Source organism: Somniosus microcephalus, chromosome 10, assembly GCF_052327205.1.
Source record: "Somniosus microcephalus isolate GS21.2 chromosome 10, FLI_Smic_1.0, whole genome shotgun sequence".
Taxonomy (NCBI): domain Eukaryota; kingdom Metazoa; phylum Chordata; class Chondrichthyes; order Squaliformes; family Somniosidae; genus Somniosus; species Somniosus microcephalus.
Window position 1 is genome coordinate 164,733,839 of NC_140996.1, and position 23,294 is coordinate 164,757,132.

Genomic DNA, 23,294 nt, shown 5'->3' on the forward strand with positions numbered 1-23,294 from the left:
CACTGGAGATGCTGACCCTGTTCTGGACAGCAATGGTAAGGTTATCACCTTTTTGACCTCTCTCTTTCCACTTGTGCCTCACACCAGCATCCTTTGCCACTCTCGAACCAATGCAGTGCATTGCAGCACTCATGCCTCCCTCGCTGCCGCCCTGTCCTCACTCTAAAGCAACTCCTGTGCCTCCCTGCTTTCAGATAATGAATCGCCAGGTGAGGAGGCGGGCCCTCAAGCTGGCACTGCGACTGATTCGGAATTCGAGGAGGAGGAAGAGGAAGCCAGCCCATCAGTGCCACCCTCAGCCGAGGCAGCCCATGGCCATGATGGGGACACGTCTTCCCTGGAGGGGAGCAGGGGGGGGAAGGGTCTGATGACTGTGAAGCTCCGGGGCCCAGCAGGCTGCAGCAATGCAGGAGGGGTGGGGGAAGCTCGGCGGCCTTCTCCCCGGAGGGTGAGTGCGGCCTCCAGTCCTGCTACGGTGAGCGCAGGAGGTGCGGCTCCTTGGTGAAATGGGCGCCCAGGCTGAGCGCAGGCACATTGAGCTCATGGCTGCAGTGGCAAGGATGCCTGACTCCATAGAGTCACTGGCAAGGAGTGTTCAGGAATTCGGGGCAGCACAGGCCAGGAGTCTGCAGGACTTCGGGGCAGCACAGCCGGCTTCCAGCCAAGTACTTAGTCGTGCCATGCAATCACTGGCTGGTCTGATGCAGACACAGATCAGGGCCACATGGGCACTAACTGCTGCCACCCTCGCTGGATCGGCCAGGAATAGCAGCAGCCCAGCAGTCTGTGCTTCAGCAGATTGCTGCGTATGCTTCAGTGCTGGCCCGTGCGAGTGCCAGTGTATCGGCCGACCAGGGAGTGCCTGTGCTCTGTCAGGTTGGCAGCATCCTGCTGCCAACACTGTTACTCCTCCACTGCTGCCGCCCAAGCAGAGTTGGAGCAGTCAGCAGCCGGGCTCTCCAGGCCCAGGCCGTCCCCCAAGGGCATCTGCCGAGTCACCATCTGACCTTCAGCAGCCTTCCCCCAGCCTTGCTGCAGCCACTGGGGTCCCATTGAGGAGGAGCTGCAGGGCAGGAAGGGGCAAATCGCACAAGCGAGGCAGATCACCCTCGCAGGCGAAAAAGTAGAAAGTGTGGCAAAATGTGTGTTTTTTTTTAATATGAAGGCCGAGGATCATGGTCATTTTTGTTTAACTGTTTTTCAATTTTCTCCAGGTTGAGAGAGCTAGTTATGTGTCTGACTGTTTTTTTGGGGGCTTTCTCGGTCTTTGTTTGTCATGCAGGAAGGGCACAGAGTTTGTAAAATAAAAAATTGTCTTTATTCAGATTGTCCATGTTTGCACTTTGAACTATTTGTTGCCTTGACCGGCTGAGGGTTTGCGGAGCGCTCCATTCATGTTCTTTCAATGGCACAAGCCATTCCCTGAAAGGGGGCCTAGAACCGACTTGCAATAATCCACCGACGGACGGCCCTTGCACTTTGTGCCTCCCTCACGTCTTGGTGCTCCTCCTCCTCCGGTGGTACTCCAATGTCTGCTGGCAGTGGCCGAGTCCTGAGGATAGCCCGGTTGTGCAGCATGCAGCACACTACAACGAAATGGGAGACTCGCTCAGGCGAGTACTGAAGGGCTCCCCCGGAATGGTCCAGACAGCGGAACCGTTGCTTGAGCACGCCGATTGTGCACTCAATGATGTTCCTGGTTGCTTGATGGCTGTCATTGTATCGTTCTTCAGCAGGGGTGCTGGGCGCACGGAGCGGGGTTATCAGCCAGGTGCACAAAGGATAGCCCTTGCCCCCGACAAGCCAGCCTCCTCGGTGAGCCAGGGCTTCGAAAATGTCTGCCACAGAAGTCTGGCGCAGGATGAAGGCATCGTGGCTGCTGCCTGGAAAGCAGGCATTGACAGCTAGTATGAGCTGCCTGTGGTCACACACCAACTGGACGTTGAGCAAATGGTATCCCTTCGGGTTGTGGTAATCCTCGGCATTCTGTAGAGGTGCCTGCAAAAGCACATGCGTGCAGTCAATGGCGCCCTGGGCCATGGGGAAGCCCGCTATTCTTGCAAATCCCATTGCACGCTCTTACTGCTTGTCCGGGGTCATGGGGAAGGAGATGTACTGACATCTCCTTCTGAAGAGGGCATTAGTCACCTGGCGGATGCAGCAATGTACTGCGAACTGGGAGATATTGGCAATGTCCCCAGTAGCAGATTGGAAGGAGCCGGTGGCATAGAAGTTGAAAGCCACTGCCACCGACAGACGTCCTGCTCCTCAGCTGTGGCTGCAGATCTCTCCGAAGCAGGTGGCAGATCTCAGTGACCACCTCCCTTCTGAATCGCAGCCTCCGAACACACTGCACCTCAGACATGTTGAGATATGAGAATTGCTGGTGGTAGACCCTGGGTGGGTAAGGCCTCCTGTGCTGACGCCTGTTGGCCCTTCTCCGTCTGGCCATGACTGGCACTCTCTCAGCGTCTGAGCCCCTTGAATGCAATGCAGAAACCCAACGTTTCCACCCATTGCAGCCCCCATTATATGTGGCGACTCAAGGCTATGGCACTGAAAGTTAAATCCAAGTGCAAAGCTCTGGCCTGAAGCCAGAAGTACCTGTGCGAGCGCTGAGTCAAAGCAGAAAGCTCTCTCCCTTTGTCTCTCCAAATCTCTCTCTCACACAGAAGGAGTGGAACAAAATGGCTGCCACAAAGAATGCAGGAAGAGTCCCCTTTAAATAGCGCGCCCACAGCAACTGGGAACCGTTCCACGCAACCAGTCGCTGGGGGGCGCCAGGCGCACAGAAGGGGGGGCGCCACTTAAGTTACGGTTCGGGGCGCACCAAGGGCGTTGCACCATCAAATGATGTCAGGATCTGCGGGCGCTGCGGTTTTGCGCCGCCGCTAAATCTTGACCGAAGTTCGCGAGAGGCACAGATCGCACCGCGCCTGGGCGCTAGCCGCTTCGCGCCCCACTTCTCCCCCTAAGGCGCTAGCGGCTGGCGCTAACAACTTAATTTCTAGGCCTTTGTGTCTTAATGCGAGGAGCATTTGTAATAAGGTGGATGAATTAGCTGCGCAAATAGGTAAATGAATATGATTTGATTGGGATTACGGAAACATGACGCCAGGGTGGCCAAGGCTGGGACCTCAACATGCAGGGGTATTCAATATTCAGGAAAGATAGGCAAAAAGGAAAGGGAGGTGGGGTAGTATTGCTGGTTAAAGAAGGGATTAACATAATTGTAAGGAAGGATATTAGCTCTGATGATGTGGAATCTGTATGGGTAGAACTGAGAAATACCATGGGGCAGAAAACGTTAGTGGTATATAGACCTCCAAACAGTAATGCGGAGGTTGGGAATGGCATTTAAAGGGAAATTAGAGAAGCGTGCAAGAAGGGCACAGCAGTCATCATAGGTGACTTTAATCTACATATAGATTGGGCTAACCAAATTAGTAATAATACAGTGGAGGAGGAATTCCTGGCGTGTTTACGGGATGGTTTCCTGGACCAATATGTCGAGGAACCAACCAGAGATCAGGCCATCTTAGACTGGGTATTATGTAATGAGAAAGGATTAATTAGCAATCTTGTTGTATGAGGCCCCTTGGCTCGGAACAATCATAATATGATCGAATTCTTCATTTAAGATGAAGACTGAAGTAGTTGACTGAGACTAGGGTCCTGAATTTAAATAAAGGAAACTACAATGGTCTGAGGCGCGAGTCGGGTAGGATTGATTGGGGAATGTTACTCAAAGGGTTGGCGGTGGATAGGCAATGGCAAACATTCAAAGATCGCATGGATGAACTACAGAATTTGTTCATCCCAGTTTGGCATAAAAATAAAACAAAAAAAGGTGACTCAACCGTGGCTAACGAGGGAAATTAGGGATAGCATAAGATCCAAGGAGAGGACATATAAATTGGCCAGAAAAAGCAGTAAACCTGAGGCTTGGGAGCAGTTTAGGATTCAACAAAGGAGGACAAAGGGATTAATTAAGAAGGGGAAAATAGAATGAGTGTAAGCTTGCAGGGAACATAAAAACTGACTGTAAAAGCTTTTATAGATATGTGAAGAGAAAAAGATTGGTGAAGTCAAGCGTAGGTCCCTTGCAGTCAGAATCAGGGGAATTTATAATGGGGAACAAAGAAATGGCTGACCAATTAAATACATATTTTGGTTCTGTCTTCACAAAGGAGGACACAAATAACCTCCCAGAGATGTCAGGGAACATAGGGTCTGATGAAAGGGGGGGGGGGGAAACTGAAAGAAATCAGTATTTGTAGGGAAATGGTGTTAGGGAAATTGACGGGATTGAAGGCCGATAAATCCCCAGGGCCTGATAATCTACATCCTAGGGTACTTAAGGAAGTGGCCCTAGAAATAGTAGATGCATTGCTGATCATCTTCCAACATTTGATGGAATCTGGAACAGTACCCATGGATTGGAGGGTAGCTAATGTTACCCCACTATTCAAAAAAGGTGGGAGAGAGAAAACGGGGTAAGCCTGACATTGGTAGTGGGGAAAATGCTAGAGTCCATTATAAAAGATGTGATAGCAGAGCACTTGGAAAACAGTGACAGGATCGGACAGTGTCAACATGGATTTACAAAAGGTAAATCGTGCTCGACTAATGTATTGGAATTTTTTGAGGATGTAACTGGTAAAATAGTGTGATCAACCACCCCCTAGACCGAAGGGTGTGTTGATGCAGGAACAGGAGAACACAAGCACAGTCACAAGATTGGTCTATGAAAAACAGCATGGTCTATGAAAAACAGCAATTAGCTGTGTTTTATTTTAGCAAACAGGGGAAAAAGCTTCACATCTGGCAAAATCCAAAACATAAGCCAGGGTTACTTTACCACTGGTTCCTTCTCTTCAGGCACTGGCCCGGTCCTGGCTTTCTCCTCAGGCTCTGGTCCTATCCCAGCCTGCTCAGGCTCCAGCCTTCTCCTCACTCAGGACCCCTTTCCCTGGCGCTGAAGGGATGCACTAGTTTGTCTTTTAAACTAGTGAGCTAATGGGTAGATTTGCCTCAGGTGTGTTGGAGTTGGGTGTGGCCTTCACCTGAATTGGAGTAAGAGGGGGACTTTGTCTCCATCTGGTGGCCACATACCGTCCCTCACACCTCAAACTGCCCCCATAGCTCACATATTTCCCCCCCCGGCTCCGACCTCCGGGGAGGGGCGCAGGCAGACCAAAGGGCCTCACATCAGCACATTAATATCACATCATCAACATTATGTTAATATCACGTCATCTTCACATTAATATCACATCATTACATTAATTTCACATCATAACCTTAATATCACATCACATTAATATCTCCACCATGTGTTGGAATCATAAAGTTCAAGTCAGACAGATAACCTTTAATGCCAATTCTTCTTTCTTTCCTCATGTTTTGAGCCTCCATGCTAATATCAACATGATAATATTTTCAGGCTCCACGCCTATATCTTCACAAAACTTTTCCATTCCCTCAGGACCAACAACTTCATCTGTTCCTGCATATTCATAAAACCAAGCTAGGCACTTTTTGCTCTTCATTCAGCTCAGCCAGAAGCTCTACCATTTGAGCTAATTCCCCCACTCATGGAATTTCTGTCCATTTTCCAAAATCTATCAAATTCTGACCAGGCCTCAGGCACTTAAAGCCTGAAATCCACCATTAACAGGGAAGACGTGACTCGGGGAATCTGCAACAAGTTCCAGCTGCTTTTCCTTGAAGTCTTTGACTCCAACACAATAAATGATTGCTCCTAGTTTTCTTGCCTCATCAGCTTCTTTAATTGTGTAGGGCAACACCATTTCAATTAATTCACCATTGGTTAGAACAATAATAGCACTTGCAGTCTTCAAACCTCTTCCAATAATCATTTCATTAACCTTATCTAGCAAGTTATTGATCAGCTGAATCTTGTCCTGGACTTTGGCCCCACCCAGAATGGCAAGGATGGGTCTGTCAGGAGATTCCAGAGCTTTGGCAAAATACTCAAGCACCTTTTTCAACAACAAGCCAGCATCCTTCTTTGGCAATTTTACACCAACCATGGAGCTGTGAGCTCTGTGTGCTGTTCCGAAAGCATCGTTGACATACACAACTTTCAGCTCATCAACTTTTGATTTGGTACCCGATACCCTATAAGTGCCTTCACTCTTCATGCCATAACTCTCAATGTAGTCAATGCACTCTCAAAAAACTGCTGGCAGCTGGATCCTATCATACAGCATAGTCCTCTCGACAGCCTCAGCTAATGGAACCCCAAAGATTGGCCTGAGGGAAGAAGGAGTATCCACCGGAACTGCTTCCTGCTCTGGTGGAGGCTTCGTTTTCTTTTTCTCTTTCCACTGCTTAACAACATCTGCTGCGATTATATCTTTGGACTTTTCTTCCTTTGGCTTCTCTTTGACCTTGAAGTCTTTTTCTTTCTTCTTGGAGAAACTAGGCTTTTTGAAGACATGGATACCCTTTGGCCTTTTCATCTTTGATGGGCTCTCTGCTTCATCACCTGAGCTGTCCTCTTGAGAAGCCGCATACCCCTCGGTTCTCTTTTCTTTCTTTTTAAATTTGCCTTTTTTCTTTGCATGTTCCTTTTCAGTAATTTTTGTCAACGTGTTCTGCTGCGTTTCCTGAGATACGTTCCACACAACTTCCACAATTAATCTGGTCAGTGATTGGTACACAGACTTCTTCACTGAGAGAACAAGAGTTTTTATTTTCTGCACGATCATGGTCCTTTTCATTATCGGACACTATGTCAACAGGCTCATGGAGGCCTTCGTGAGGTGGCAAAGGCTCGCCAGTACGATACAGTCCGGGGAATTTTGTAGGACTAATATCGGGTTGGCGGGTGTTGGCGGGAGGTTGATCAGCTGAGGCGTTTAGCCGCTCCCGTAGGTTTTCCCTCAGCAGCTCATTGTCACGGCACTGTTCCTCGGCACTGTTCCTCAAGAATTTTTTTGTATTTGTTCATGTTGGCCATACTGGCCCTGATAAACTGCTGCAAAAGGGCCTCCATCGCTCCACCAAAAGGGTTTTCAACAATGTGTGCTTTGTCCTCCCAGCCACCAGAGGGCTAAAGCCACATTCTCCACCATTTGCGATCAACCACCCCCTAGACTGAAGGGTGTGTTGATGCGGGAACAGGAGAACACAAGCACAGTCACAAGATTGGTCTATGAAAAACAGTAATTAGCTGTGTTTTATTTTAGCAAACAGGGAAAAAGCTTCACATCTGGCAAAATCCAAAACATAAGCCAGGGTTACTTTACCACTGGTTCCTTCTCCAAAAACAATAAGCCAGGGTTACTTTACCACTGGTTCTTTCTCCTCAGGCACTGGCCCTGTCCTGGCTTTCTCCTCAGGCTCTGGTCCTGTCCTGTCCTGTCCTGTCTTGGCTTGGCTTGGCTTTCTCCTCAGGCACTGGCTTGGTCCTCACTCAGGACCCCTTTCCCTGGCGCTGGCCCTGAAGGGATGCACTAGTTTGTCTTTTAAACTAGTGAGCTAATGGGTAGATTTGCTTCAGGTGTGTTGGAGGTGGGTGTGGCCTTCACCTGAATTGGAGTAAGAGGGGGACTTTGTCTCCATCTGGTGGCCACATACCGTCCATCACACCTCAAAATGCCCCCATAGCTCACAATAGATAAGGGAGAACCAGTGGATGTGGTGTACTGTATTTGGACTTTCAGAAGGCTTTCGATAAGGTCCCGCATAAGAGATTAGCGTGTAAAGTTAAGGCACATGGGATTGGGGGCAAGATATTGACTTGGATAGAGAACTGGTTGGCAGACAGAAAGCAAAGAGTTGGAATAAATGGGTCTTTTTCCAAGTGTCAGGCAGTGACTAGTGGGGTACCGCAGGGATCAGTCCTTGGACCCCAGCTATTCACAATATATATTAATGATCTAGACAAGGGAACTAGATGTAATATCTCCAAGTCTGCAGACGACACAAAGCTGGGTGGGCATGTGTGCTGTGAGGAGGATGCCGAGAAACTCCAGGATGATTTGGACAGGTTGGGTGATTGGGCAGAAGCATGGCAGATGCAATATAACATGGATAAATGTGAGGTTATCCACTTTAGTGGCAAAAACAGGAAGGCAGATTATTATCTGAATGGCAATAGATTGGGAGAAGGGGAAGTGCAACAAGACCTGGGTGTCCTTGTGCACCAGTCGCTGAAGGTAAGCATGCAGGTGCAGCAGGCGGTTAAGAAGGCAAATGGTATGTTGGCCTTCGTAGCGAGAGGGTTTGAGTACAGGAACAAGGATGTCATGCTGCAGTTGTACAGGGCCTTGGTGAGACCACACCTTGAGTATTGTGTGCAGTTTTGGTCACCTTATCTGAGGAAGGATGTTCTTGCCATGGAAGGAGTTCAGCGAAGATTCACCAGGCTGATACCTGGGATGGCAGGAATGACGTATGAGGAGAGATTGGGTCGATTGGGCTTATACTCGCTGGAGTTTAGAAGAATGAGAGGGGATCTCATTGAAACTTATAAAATTCTGACAGGACTGGACAGACTAGATGCAGGAAGGATGTTCCTGATGGTCGGGGAGTCCAGAACCAGGGGTCACAGTCTAAGGATAAGGGGTAAGCCATTTAGGACAGAAATGAGGAGGAATTTCTTCACCCAGAGAGTGATGAACCTGTGGAATTCTCTACCACAGAAGGCAGTAGAGGCCAATTCATTAAATATATTCAAGAAGGAGTTGGATATATTTCTTAAGGCTAAAGGGATCAAGGGGTATGGCGAGAAAGCAGGGACAGGGTACTGAATTTGGATGATCAGCCATGAATGCATTGAATGGCGGAGCAGGCTCGAGGGGCCAAATGGCCTACTCCTGCTCCTATCTTCTATGTAAAATCTACTCCAGAACTTTGTACATATACGAATAATGCCGGAATGATTTCAGGATGCTCCTTAAATTATATTTTGTGTATTTTCCAGGTTCTCCCTCTATATCCGCAATGGTCTATTCCAAGCAACAAGGAAGTTAAAAGCTAATATGGTGCTTGGTGCCGCAACCATACGATACAGGCGATCTCTGCATTTGTTTGAACAATTCAAGATTCAGTCTAGAGTAAGTTGGTACTTCCTCTTTAACATGATACAACAAAGAATACCGAGTTAAGATGTTTAGGTTGGATTATTATTTTTTGAATTTTCACAATGGATATCACATGGTGTTGCTCATGGTAAATCAGGTGATAATGACGTGAGCTTAATACCATGTAATACATAATTTACAAGTAAGATGCAGTCAACTCTTACAATAAACCTTTTAGGTAATACAGAAGTCTTGTTCTTGCTGTACTGTAACACTTCATCTGCTCCTTTCAGTTCTTCCTCTCTCTCGAGTATCCCATTTCAAAGGCAAGGTGGCAAATTTTGCATCCACAGATTTTGTGTGTGTGTGTCTGTGTGTGTGTGTGTGTGTGTGTGTGTGTCCGCCCTTAGTGTTGTGCCATATGTCTCTTATATGCTCTTAATAATTGAGCACCTCACATTGCTGCACCAGCAGTGACAGAGCTGTATCCATCTCTACTTTAGCCTGATGTTAAATGGCTTAAGATGTTCTCTTGGTCAAAATTTTGGACGGACAGAATCTATAATTGTCCTGCTGTGTTCACAGTCCAAGTGAACAGAGGATGAAAATTTCACACCATTATATCTTCCTGAAATCCCAGTGCCAATACTGCTAAGTGTTGACCCCTGATGGCTAATTCTCTTTTTGGAGACATGTAGACGGCTGCTTTACAAAAGGTCATCACTGTCTCTGCTAACATTATACCAGTAGTGAGCCAAAGGCATATGCGAGTGTCTCTTCAGATGAAAATTGCGGAGGTGGGGGGGAACCAAAAAATACAGTATGAAATTGGTTCAGCCTGCAATTTTTCTGGTGGAGAGGGGCAAGGGGTCTGTTCTTGTGTATATACTCTCATATACATACAATATAATATATCAGAAGAAGAGCCTTTAGCCACCAGCCACACTTTCTGGACCTCACTTCAAAAAGTTGAGGCTGGGATTTATTTTAGACTGCTTGGTTACGGCTTGAACTATTGGGTTGGGGGTTTTCTGCTGCAGACTTAGTACATCCTAATTAGCTGCAGCCCACCCTAATTAGCTGCAGCCCACATCAGTCATGGCGAGATTCTGTCCTCTTCCCAGGATTGTCCTTTTATTTATTTTTAGTAGGAGATAAACCTGTAAAAGTCTAATTTTCAGCTACGGTTTAAGAAAAAGTGCTCTGGCAGTGCACGAGTTTGAGCTATTAGTTGAATTTCATTGGTTTTAATATTAGTACAGATAGAACTCCTTCGATGAATGAAAGAAACTCAAAATTCTTATTACATTTTCAGTAAGCTACTAAGCTAAGTGTGATCTCCTTCCTGACAGTGACTATTGTACTGAACAACATGCCTGATGCCTATTGTATTGTATAAGGTGTGAAATTACTTTTGTCCAGCTTTTTCAGATGAGTCATTACTGGAATTGAATCCATTTCACTAAAGCTCCTTTACAATCTGATGTAAATGGTGAGACTTGCCAAAAATAACTAAATTGATATAATTCTCTTTCACTTTGATTTTAACTTTGCAGTTGAAATGTCATTAGGAAAGAAAGGCACTACAAAAACTGAAGTTAAGCAGTGAAATTTTATTGTGTGAACCACACTTTGGTTCTACTACCTCCCAATCTTTTTAAACATTTTTTTTAAATGGAAGCTGTAGCTGTTCATAGACGTGCAGACTCCCCAAATCACTACTTCTATACTGCAGAGCGGATTTGGCAATAATGGGATTACTGCACAAGTGCCTGAGTTGCGCATTCACTTTGACAGTCGGGTCGGATGTCAAGCTAAGGTCTTTGCAGGCCACAAATGGCAACAATACATTCCATAATCAGAAAGATGAGAAGACTCCCCACACACGGGCAGACCAAGCAGCAAGCACCCCTGGCTGGAACATTTAGCTTTGCCACCAGAGATTTGGCAGATGGAATACAATACTGGAAAGTGTGAGGTTATGCACTTTGGCAGAAAAAATCGTAGAGCAAGTTATTATCTTAATGGCAAGAAACTTGAAAGTACTGAAGTACAAAGGGATCTGGGGGTCCTGGTGCACGAAACTCAAAAGGTTAGTATGCAGGTGCAGCAAGTGATTAAGAAGGCCAATGGAATGTTGGCTTTCATTGCTAGGGGGATAGAATATAAAAATAGGGAGGTATTGCTTCAGTTGTACAAAGTATTGGTGAGGCCGCACCTGGAATACTGCATACAGTTTTGGTGTCCATACTTAAGAAAGGACATACTTGCTCTCGAGTCAGTACAAAGAAGGTTCACTCGATTAATCCCGGGGATGAGGGGATGGACATATGAGGAGAGGTTGAGTAGATTGGGACTCTACTCATTGGAGTTCAGAAGAATGAGAGGCGATCTTATTGAAACATATAAGATTATGAAGGGGTAGGATCGGGTGGATGCTCCAGATGATGGGTGAAACTAGAACTAGGGGGCATAGTCTTAGAATAAGGGGCTGCTCTTTCAAAACTGAGATGAGGAGGAACTACTTCACTCAGAGGGTGGTAGGTCCATGGAATATGCTGCCCCAAAAAGCTGTCGAAGCTACATCATTACATAAATTTAAAACAGAAATAGACAGTTTCCTAGAAGTAAAGGGAATTAAGGGTTACGGGGAGCGGGCAGGAATTTGGACATGAGTCTAGGTTCGGATCGGACATGGCCCTGTGGGTAGCGGAGCGGGCCCAGGGGCCGTGTAGCCTGATCCTGCTCCTGTTTTCGTGTGTCTAATGCTGTTCGATTCAGGAGATAGTCCTGTCATAGTGGATTGGCGGTTAGGATCAGATCAGCCATGATCTTATTGAATGGCGGAGCAGGCTCGAGGGGCCAATTGGCCTACTCCTGCTCCTATTTCTTATGTTCTTATGTTCTTATGATGCCTTTTATCGGATTCTTCCAACGAAACATCCGCTACAGGAGAATTTCACACATTGCAAGGGTTGTGATCAAAAATAGAATTACCAACACAGTGCAGGTGAACATTCAATTTCAGCCTGCCCGCTCCCTCTCCTATTCAGCCATCCTGAGTCCACCCACTTGTCTACCTGCCATGAGTGTTTTCCCAGCCTGCCTACTCACTTGCAAATCTGCTCAGCACATGCTTTGATTCCTGCACGTTCACCTGCCAACTCGGAGTACCTCTCGGCCTGCTCAGCAGCTCTGAATGCTTTCTTGCCCAAGTGTTTCCCAGCTTGCTCTCCTGTCTGCCAATATTTCTTCATCCTTCTGGCCACTCCAATTGTTTCTCAGCCCACTTGTTTGCCTTCCCAACCAATGTTTATGCCCACCCTTGCCTTCCTAGAGTACCTCCTTGTCCATCTGCCCAAGCAGTCTTATGTGCTGCGTGGTCAGCCTGTGTCTGTCTGCTGTGGGCAATGAGAAGTGGTGGAGGAATGTAAGCGAGAGTGCAGGAAGTGAAGGAAGGAGGTGAAAGAGAGAGAGAGAGAGAGAGAACAGTGAAGGAGGAGGGATAAGTTAGCAGAGTGGGCGGATACAGTTCAGCAGAGAGATGTTAAGTGTTGCATTTTGAGAAAAATAGTGAAAGGAAGTGTACCCTAAATGTTAAGATCCTTAATGAGTAGAGGAACCAAGAGATCTTTGGGTGCCCATCTTTAAAGGTGTAAATGCATGTAGAAAATCCCATTAAAATTAAAATGGAATTCTGGGTGTCATGTGTAAGGGCATTGAATCTCAAAGCAAGGAGTGATATTGAATTTGTATAAGACATTAGCTAGACCACAGTTAGAATACTACGTTCAGTTCAGGCACCTCATTATAGGATTGTTTGAGCCATGGAAAGGGTATCTAGAATGTTACCAGGAATGAATGGTTAGTTATGAAAAAAAGGAATAAACAAAACTGGGTCTTTTCACTAGAACATACAAGGTAAACAGGGATCTAATGGAAAGAAAAGAGAACTTACATTTATATAGCACCTTTCACATCCTCAGCACATCCCAAAGCACTTTGAAAGCAATTGATTACTTTTGAAGTGCAGTGATTGGTGTTGCATAGATAAATGTGGCAGCCAATTTACAAGTAGTAAAAACACATAGAAGAAAAAAAATGAACAACCAGATGATCTGTTTTGACGATGCTGGTTCAGGGAGAAATGTTGGCCAGGACTCTGGAAGAAATCGCTTCTCTTCTTTGAGTAGTGCAATGGAATCTTTTACATTCAGCGGAGCAGGTAGACTATGCCTTAGTTTTAATTACTTATCTCAAATACATTGACCGGAATTTTCCCGTTGCCGAGCGTGCGGGTTTTGGGGGTGGGTCGACAGTAAAAATCCCTGGAAATTGCGAGCGCATCAGGAACCTGCCGCCTCGCGCATTTAACTCTGGCGGCTTTGAAGGTGCAACACTGACCCGATCAGCAGAAGTGGGCGACCTCATTCAAGTCATTAACTGCTTGTTGAGAGACCCTTAGAGTTTTTAACGACAGCTTCTGACTTTTACTGCAGGAGCACGGGATTCACGCAGCTCGGGTACCTCGCCTGTGAAGGGGAGGCGGAAGCTCAGTGGCCATTAACGAGTCCATTCATTGAGAGCTGGGAAAAACACAAATACTCCAACATTACACCTCATTACTTGCCTCATGGAAAGGCTCTTTCTCACTCCATTTTGTCCACAGATTTCGGTGTCAGCAGTTTGCAGGTAATTTCTGAAACCTCGGAAGCCACTCTCGCCACATTGCTACTCAGTAGCAGAACATTGAGGGATTGGCCCTCTGATCTCCACTCTACCTGCCATCTACTATATCAGCATGGGTGCTGCTTATACTGTCTCACCTTGGTCCTCAGAATCAGACCAAGACAAATCCCACCACCAGCAGCGGCAGCCACATCAGCAGCCTTCTCCTCAACGACCTAATGCGCCACAAGAGAGAGGGGGGCACCACAGGGCTGCAGCACGCCGGAGGAGATACCCCCAACACAGGGTATATAAGCAGAGGATGAGCTTCCTCAACATGACTGAGCAGCAGTGCTTCAGGAGGCTCAGGCTATCGTGCCAGACATTTGCCAGTCATCGCAGACATTTGTAGCTTGCTGGAACAAGACTTGCTGCCCAGAGGTCCTAGTGGACACTTCTTACCAGTGGCTGTCAAAGTCACCACTGCCCTCAACTTCGCCTCGGGCTCCGTCCAAGGATCTGCAGCAGACATTTGTGGGATCGCTCAGTCGGCCGCCCACAGATGCATCACCCCAGTGACCGATGCCATGTTTCACAAGTCAGCCAATTATATATCAACTTTGCCATTGATGAAGCCAGTGTTACTGAGCGGGCGCTCGGCTTTGCAGCTCTGGCTGACTTCTCACAGGTGCAGGGCATCATTGACTACACACATGTGGCCATCAAGACACCCGCAGATCATCCAGGAGTGTTTGTGAACCGCAAGGGCTTCCACTCCCTCGATGTGCAGCTCGTCTGCAACCATAAAAAGATCATGCATGTGTGCACCAGATTCCCTGGCAGCTGTCGTAACTCTTTCGTGCTGCGCCAGTCCGCCCTCCCTCAGCTCTTCGCACCTCCAAACAGACTTACCGACTGGCTGCTTGGAGACGAGGGCTAGCCACTGAAGACGTTGCTCATGATACCCTTGAGGACACCAAGTACTGAGGCCGAGGCGCGTTATAATGACAGTCACATGTCCACCAGCTGGGTCATAGAGCAAACAATAGGCATGCTGAAGATGCGCTTCAGAAGCCACAATCCCATCCCACCCCAACTCCCCCAAACAACACCACAAAACGTCCGCACAATGAGCAAGCCATTCCTCTCACCCAAACCCCCCCCCCCCCCCCCCGTGCTCGAGGTTAAGTAATGTCTCACCATTCACTCCAAGTGACAAAGCCACTTCCAAGATAGCAGGCAAAAATGGAGAAGACCGGAAAGTGGTGCAAAAATACATTTATCTGTGTCTTCAAAAGAACTGAAACTTAACACTAAGATTACCCTTATGCATCTACTTTTGTGTCTTTTTCCTTTTCCGAGTGCTTCTACGAGGTGCAGCCACTGTGGCTTCAGCAGAGTTGGAGGCAGGCTGCTCATTTCCCTGCTACGACTCGTTAGACACTTTTGGCGGATGTCCTTTGGGTTTTGTAGCCTGTGCTGGCCCTGCCAAAGTCTGTTCCTCCTGCAATGGCAGGGGCAGACTCGGCCATCGGGATCTGAGGAAGCATGTGGGGCTCTGACTGAGGGGGAGGCAACTGGGGAGAAGAGCCCCCACTTCCATGTCCTCTCTCACCGTCATCTCCCTCATGGGCCACCTGCACTTCCCTGCACAGTAGTGGGGCGATGAGCGTCCAAGTTTATATCCCTCCTAGAGATGAGGTCTATGAGCGTCTGCCATCTGTTGTCCATAGCTAGCATGTGCTCATGTGACTGGCGCATTTACTGCTCCATGCAGGTGGCCATCCTTTCCATGGAACAGCACATCATCGCCATCACCTGCAACATGGTGGTGCTCATGTTGGAGATGGACTCCTCCATTCTCTGCACATTTTGCAGACATCGTGGCTGCAATAGATGCCAGAGCCAGAGTTGTTGCTGCCTCTCCAAGATCAACCTCTTCCTCGATGGCCCCACAAGGCTCAGCTTCTGCATGCAGCTCGGCAGAGCTTGGAGCATCCTGCGCCCTCCGGCGAGGAGTCTCCACTGCTATCCTTGTCAACACCATCTGCTCTTGCTCACTTGTGAAGTGAGACACACCAGGTGACAACACTACTCTGTCGCGCCCTCAGAGTCATCGTCTTCCTCCTCCAGCTAGACAGTGGGGGGCCACATGATGGACCTGTGGGACAGTAGAGATGAATTAGAAGTGTTATAATAAGAATGGGTACATTACCATTATACACAAGATGGCATTTCACAGGCTACAGACATCATTCATGATATGAGTGACCGCTATATGCCATGTGGCTGTATGAGATGTAATTCTGTCACCAGGTTGCTGGGATGTCCCCCTCTCTCCATCTCTCACCCCCAGCAGCTCTGCAACTCCAGATATCTCCGGGGCTCCTCCTCTGCTGGTGTCAGTTAGGTGAATACTGGAGGGCCACCTCCGGTTCTCTGCCTCTCCCGCTCTGGGCTCTTTTTCTTCTGCAAGGAGGGAAAGAAGAAAACTTTGAGTGAGAGTGATGGAATGAGTGCAAGGAATGGATGGGGTACATCTGTCGTGGGTGACTATGAGGGAGTGGCTTGACATTGCCAAATGGCCTTCTACTGTGGTGTTTCTTGCTATGATTGCATTAGGATGAGGGTGAGTGTGAGGGGTGGTTAGTCAGACGGGGATATGAGTATGTACATAGAGAGGGGTGGACCTGGAAGGTATTTAGGTGTGAGGAATGATGTGAAGGTGTAGGCTTGGGAAGGCAGAGTGTTGGGGATGTGTTGACAGGCACAGCAGGATGAAGGTGAGTGACATTGCACTCACCTTTTCTGACCTCATGAGATCATTGAATCGTTTCCTGCACTGGATCCAGGTCCTCCTGACCATATCCCTGCTGCTGCCCTCCTGCTATCTCCAGCCAGGCCCTTTTGGTGTCTTTGGGAGGTCTCTTGCGCCTATCTGCAGGGAATAGGACCTCCCTGCGTGTTCTCTCTGCCTCCACCAGAGTATGCAGGGATGCATCAGAAAATCGGGGTGCAGCCTCTACCTTTGAGTACCCATCATTGATAGTTTAGCCTGCACGCACCTGACCCAACTCCACGGTAAAAATTCCGGCCATCATCTCTGACGATTCAGCAGTCCCTCAGTACTGCACTACATTAAATGTCAGCCTAGATTATGTACTTAAACTATTGTGAAACTTAAACCCATAACCTTCTGACGTCATCCTATTTTCCAGTCCTTTCCCATATCTTTTTATATTCCTCCTTTCAAAATAATAATCCAGTTCCCTTTTAAATGAAGTTTTTGGGGCTGATTTTCCTGCTCCTGCATCTGGACTATTGGATCATCTGGGCACAACAAATACAGGAAAATCTGGTGGGGAGGAGTGCATTAATGGACAGAATATCACCGAATCCTACCGGCTCGATTTTTCTCTATTCCGTGGTGCTGCCAACTGCTAGTATTCTAGTGACGCTTACCTCTGTTAGTAGCGTCCTTGGTTCTGAGAAGTTTTCAAATTATGCAAAGTTTTTGAGGTTAAATAGTGAAAGATTGTTTTTATTTGCCAACAAATCAGTAACAAGCGCATGGACTCCGGATTATTCGCAGAAGAGTGAAGGGGATGTTAGAATTTTTTTTTCACGCAAGTGAATTGTAGAACTTTTTGTAGAAGTGGCTATTGATGCAGACTTTATGGGGCAAATTATTTTGTTCCTGCGGCTATTGGATTAGAGAAAACAGTGAATAGAGAAAAATTGAGCTAGTAGGATTTGATGATATTCTGTCCATTAATTTACTCCTCCCCACCAGATTTTCCTGTATTCGTTGTGTCCAGATGATCCAATAGTCCAGATGCAGGAAAATCTGCCCCAAAAATATTCATTTAAAAGGGAACTGGATTAGTATTTTGAAAGGAAGAATATAAAAAGATATGGGAAAGGACTGGAAAATAGGATTAGAATAAATTGCTCCAGCTGAAAAGCCAACGCCACCACAGTGAAAGAGGAGGACAAGAGCAGGCAAGAAGTGAAGGAAGAAGGTAAGTGAGTGAGAAGTAAAGGAGGATGTGCATATTCACAGCAAATAGCCTTGCAGCTTTAAAGTGACAGGCCATTTTAAACACTGCTTCACCTTTGCAGTAGAATAATACTCTGTGCATTACATGGTATAACAGTCCTGGCCTTGTAAAACAGTGTATCATCTGACAATATGAGCAATCCCACAAGACATCCACCAGTGTTTCAGTAAAACTCTATGCAGTTCTGATGCAGGTACGTTCCATTATTGAAAAAGCAAAAACACTTTATTTTCCTTTCACGTGATGTAAATAAACCATTGTTCATTTTCTAAACAGTGAATTTTGTTTGCTCATTCCCCACCCCTAAATTCTCCTACAAAAAGTGTAATAAATTTAATCTTCAAAAAAATTATAAGCACAGTAAAAGCTATTTCCTACACTGCAACAGTGACTACACTTCAAAAGTACTTCATTGGCTGTAAAGTGCTTTGGTCCTGAGGTTGTGAAAGGTGCTATATAAATGCAAGTCTTTCTTTTCTTTCTATTAAATTAAGAGTACAGGAAACTCTCTGGTATCTGGCACCGACGGGACTGAGATGGTGCCGGTTGATTAAAAATTCCAGATGATGGAGAGGGTTATCTACCGAGGCTATTCTTAACAAACAAAAATAAAAAAATCAAGAAATATGCAGTATACAGTAATTGGGTACTCACCTACAGAATGTTGTGCTAAATGGATGGTGGCAGATGCTTGATTAAGTACAGTACTGCTAGTTGAGGGTAATCCACAAAACTTACAGTAAATGACTGTATACAGTACTGTAGTTGACTGTACACTTATTCCAAGTTAGCTGGTTCATCAGGAATATCCATGCCAGCTGGGTCATCAGGATCATGCACTTCAACAAATGCACGGGGAGAGACTACCAGCAGCGCAGGAGACACACAGAAAAATGGCGGATCGGAAGAGACTACCGGCAGCACGGGAGAGTCAGACTCCTGTTATTGAGGTGTTCGGACTTCCGGCAGCGCCAAGAAGCCGAGTAGTGGCAGTTTGGAGAACTACCCCCACTGACTAACTCAGCCACCATGGGAGACTCGGACTCGGCAACATTTCCGGTTATTGAGGTGTTGTTTTCGGAGTATGAATTTTGCCGGTTAATAGAGAATTCTGGATATTTAGGTGCTGTTTAAATGAGAGTTTCCTGTATGCATGAGACATTGTAACTGGATTCTGAGTTTATCCTAAAGGGAACATGCAGGTGAACTGGTTCTACATCTTTGTAGCTACCATTCTTGAAGTAAATGTTCTAAGAGCAAAGGAGTGTTTTAATTTTTTGGTAACTGGGCAACGCCGCTGAAGGCAGGTAGTAACTAAGGGAGGAATCGGAAGGAGAATCCACTGCCTACTAGTTTGTCCCTCAATGTGTTAACATAGTGACTCACTACAACATCAAAGTACTTGCCATCGACTTTAAGGGCAGCTGTGTGACACTGAAATCAGTCCAATTTCCATCCACTGCTCGTGTGCTGATTTCTGTGTTCTTATATGTGGCAAGGTACCTCACTACAACATCACGGTGTTTGTCATCAACTTTAAATGCAGATACATCATTCAGCATTTCAAAATGAATCTCTAGTTTTTACAAAGACAAAATAAAGCTACCAAAGAAAAATAAAAGGAATCTTGCTTAGTAGTTTTATCAAATGTCTGAGAGGAGACTGATTTCAGAACACATGTAGATGCCCATTATCTGTGGTTTTGTGACTGAAATCGGTCCGTTTTCCATCCACTTTTCTGCTGCTGACAAGAGAAGGGTAGATTTCCTTGCATTGGCAAGGTACCTTACACACTTTGTATATTGCTTCCAGTGCATGCTCACGCCATTTGAAATATCTTTATCCATGAGGGATTGAAAAAATCTGCTCTATCCTGGATATTGAATCCCTGCACTATTTCTGTTCTATATCTCCTAATGTTACTGACCATGGTTGCCAGTGTCAGTTAGTGCATCTGATTTTATCTTGCAAAGTCTAAACGTAAAATGAGGCAGTAACTCTTGGGGTGTGAGGAGCTCATGGACTTCTTTGTCTCTAAGATTGAGACCATCCGTTCAGCTGCCTCTGCCACTTCCCTTCCTTCCCCTAGCCCACCGGGCCAAACTTCCTCTAAGGTTCCCCCCTACCCTAGCCCTGAACTCGCATCTTTCTCCAGTTTCTCTCTGATCTCCCCTCATGGCCTCGCCATGCTCATCTTGCCCATGAGACCTACTTCCTGCTCCCTTGACCCCATTCCCACCAAACTGCTGACTACCCAACTTCCTTTTCTGGCTCCCATGTTAGCTGACTTTGTTAATGGTTCTCTCTCCTCCGATACTGACCCCACCTACCTCAAATCTGCCATCATCATCCCTCCTCAAAAAAACAACCCTTGACCCCATCGTTCTTGTAAACTACAACCCCATCTCCAACCTCCCTTTCCTCTCCAAAGTCCTTGAACGTGTTGTCGCCCCCCAAATCCGTGTCCATCTTACCCGCAATTCCATGTTTGAATCCCTCCAATCAGGTTTCCGCCCTTGCCACAGTACCGAAATGGCTCTCATCAAAGTCATAAATGACATCCTTAGTAACTGCGACAAGGTAAACTATACCTCCTCGTCCTTCTTGACTTGTCTGCAGCCTTTGACACGGTTGACCACTCCATCCTTCTCCAACGCCTCTCCACCGTCGTCGAGCTGGGTGGGACTGCACTCGCCTGGTTCCATTCTTATCTATCTAATCAAAGCCAGAGAATCACCTGCAACGGCTTCTCTTCCCACTCCCACATCATTACCTCTGGTGTCCCCCAAGGATCTATCCTTGGCTCCCTCCTATTTCTCATCTACATGTTGCCCCTTGGCGACATCATCCGAAAACACAGCGTCAGTTTCCACATGTACGCAGACGACACCCAGCTCTACCTCACTACCACTTCTCTCAACCTTGCCATGGTCTCTAAATTGGCAGACTGCTTGTCCGACATCCAGGTTTGGATGAGCAGAAATTTTCTCCAATTAAGTATTGGGAAGACTGAAGCCATTGTTTTCGGTCCCCGCCACAAACTCCGTTCCCTAACCACTGACTCCATCCCTCTCCCTTAACATCTGTCTGAGGCTGAACCACACTGTTCACAACCTTGGTGTCATATTTGACCCTGAAATGAGCTTCCGACCACATATCCACAGCATAACTAAGAACGCCTATTTCCACCTCCGTAACATTGCCCGTCTCCGCCCCTGCCTCAGCTTATCCGCTGCTGAAACCCTCATCCATGCCTTTGTTACCTCTAGACTTGACTATTCCAATATGCTCCTGGCTGGCCTCCCACATTCTACCCTACGTAAACTTGAGGTCAGCCAAAACTCTGCTGCCCTTGTCCTAATTTGCACCAAGTCCCGTTCACCCATCATCCCTGTGCCTGCTGACCTACACTGGCTCCCGGTTAAGCAACGCCTCAATTTCAAAATTCTCATCCTTGTTTTGAAATCCCTCCATGGCCTCACCCCTTCCTCTCTTTGTAATCTCCTTCAGCCCCACAACCACCCCCCCTCCCGCCACCCTGAGATATCTGCGCTCCTCTAAACCTTTCTACCATCTACAAGGCACAAGTAAGGAGTGTGATGGAATACTCTCCACTTGCCTGGATGAGTGCAGCTCCAACAACACTCAAGAAGCTCGACACCATCCAGGACAAAGCAGCCCGCTTGATTAGCACCCCATCTACCACCTTAAACATTTATTCCCTCCACCACCAGCGTACCGTGGCTGCAGTGTGTACCATCTACAAGATGCACTGCAGCAACTCGCTAAGGCTTCTTCGACAGCACCTCCTAAACCTGCGACCTCTTCCACCTAGAAGGACAAGGGTAGCAGGCGCATGGAAACACCACCACCTCCAAGTTCCCCTCCAAGTCACACATCATCCTGACTTGGAAGTATATCGATGATCTTTCGTCGGCGCTGGGTCAAAATCCTGGAACTCCCTCCCTAACAGCACGGTGGGAGTACCTTCACCACACGGACTGCAGCGGTTCAAGGCGGCGGCTCACCACCACCTTCTCAAGGGCAATTAGGGATGGGCAATAAATGCCGGCCTTGCCTGCGACACCCACATCCTGTTAATGAATTTAAAAAAAATTCCATCTGGTTATTCAAATGCTGTGACCTGTGAGACACATGCTCGTTACAGTACAATTGCCACAGCCAGATCAAGCATAGCTGCTGTGTTGTGAGTCTGTTTTGCATAAACTGCTCCTCCTCTTGCCTTGGAATAGACTTTAGTGAGTTTGCTGCCTGATGCAATCCTCTCATTAGAGTTGATTGGACGGTTTGGGTTATTTTGCACTTCAGGGTAAATCATTCCACATACTTCAATTGCTGGACATCTGTTCTAACACAGCAGTTCGGTATGGAAATGGTGATTTTTGCTGCAGTTTAAAAATATAAGCACATAATAAACAAAAGGATCTGTCTTTGGTTCACACTCCCTGAAAGCATGTCTCTGTGATGGGCGCATGGAATCAGCCCTATTGTGGCAACACAGTCACTGTTTTATTGCTGAAATGTGTATTCTCCCTCCAACAGATTCTTTGCTGGGATGAAAAGGCTTTCTATATCGAGCAGGAGTTCATCTCCTGCAGGGACAGCTTTGTGTGTGCCACCATGCTGTGTCGACAGAACGTACTGTACAGCACCCCAGACAAGTTGCTGCAGCTCCTGTGTAAGAGGAAGGTGGAATGCCCAGATTTTCCTGAAGAGGTACAGCTGTGGATCAAATACAACCTGGCCAGCAGCGCGAGGCTGAAAGCATAAAGGGATCTCCCCATCAACACCAAACAGCCCTGGGCAAACTATCAAGAAACCAGGAACGGTAGAGATCCGTGGTGGTATTAGCAGTGGTGTACTGCTGTAGTTTCAACATTCTGCTCTAGGCTTCATTTTATTTAAGCCCCTTACCAAATAATTTATTTTGTGTTTCAAAGGAAATGTTTAAAATCACTGCTGTGAGCTTTACATTATAAATCAGTGACCTCAGATAGTACATTCCTCAGAATCTGTATTTCTGCTTTTTGTTCTTGTGAGATTTTATTGCTAAATAGACAAATGTACAACTTGAGGAAATTATATTAATAATTTTCTGGATGTTTGGAGATCTTCAATGTATATTATTAAAATTGCTATATCCGCCACATCTTCCCTCAAAGCCCAATCTAATCCTTTTGTTTGTGATGTCTGTCGCTATTGCTCTAATATGATTTTCCAATGCCACTAGCTGCCACACCTGGCTCAGTGGGAACGGTAGCATAGTGGTAATGTCACTGGGCTAGTGATCCAGAAGCCTGGACTAATGATCCAGAGACGTGAATTGAATTCAAATCCCACCACAGCAGCTGGGGAATTTAAATTCAGTTAATTAAATAAATCTGGAATAATTACTAGTATCAATAATGGTAACCATGAAACTATTGGATTGTCATAAAAACTAAACTGGTTCACTAATGTCCTTTAGGGAAACAATCTGCCGTCCTTA

The 23,294-nt window shown here is 46.6% G+C and overlaps 1 protein-coding gene across 1 annotated transcript in view; it reads left to right on the plus strand.

Moving 5' to 3' along the window:
- The window catches only part of LOC147111814 (protein THEM6-like), a 61,450-nt gene extending 38,495 nt beyond the window's left edge, over positions 1 to 22,955 (plus strand). The window contains exons 3-4 of the mRNA XM_085999074.1: positions 8,957 to 9,089; positions 22,349 to 22,955. Coding sequence (XP_085855200.1) covers positions 8,957 to 9,089; positions 22,349 to 22,576 — 361 coding nt within the window. The 3' untranslated portion in view covers positions 22,577 to 22,955. The remainder of the gene's footprint in view (positions 1 to 8,956; positions 9,090 to 22,348) is intronic.
- Positions 22,956 to 23,294: the final 339 nt, after the last annotated feature.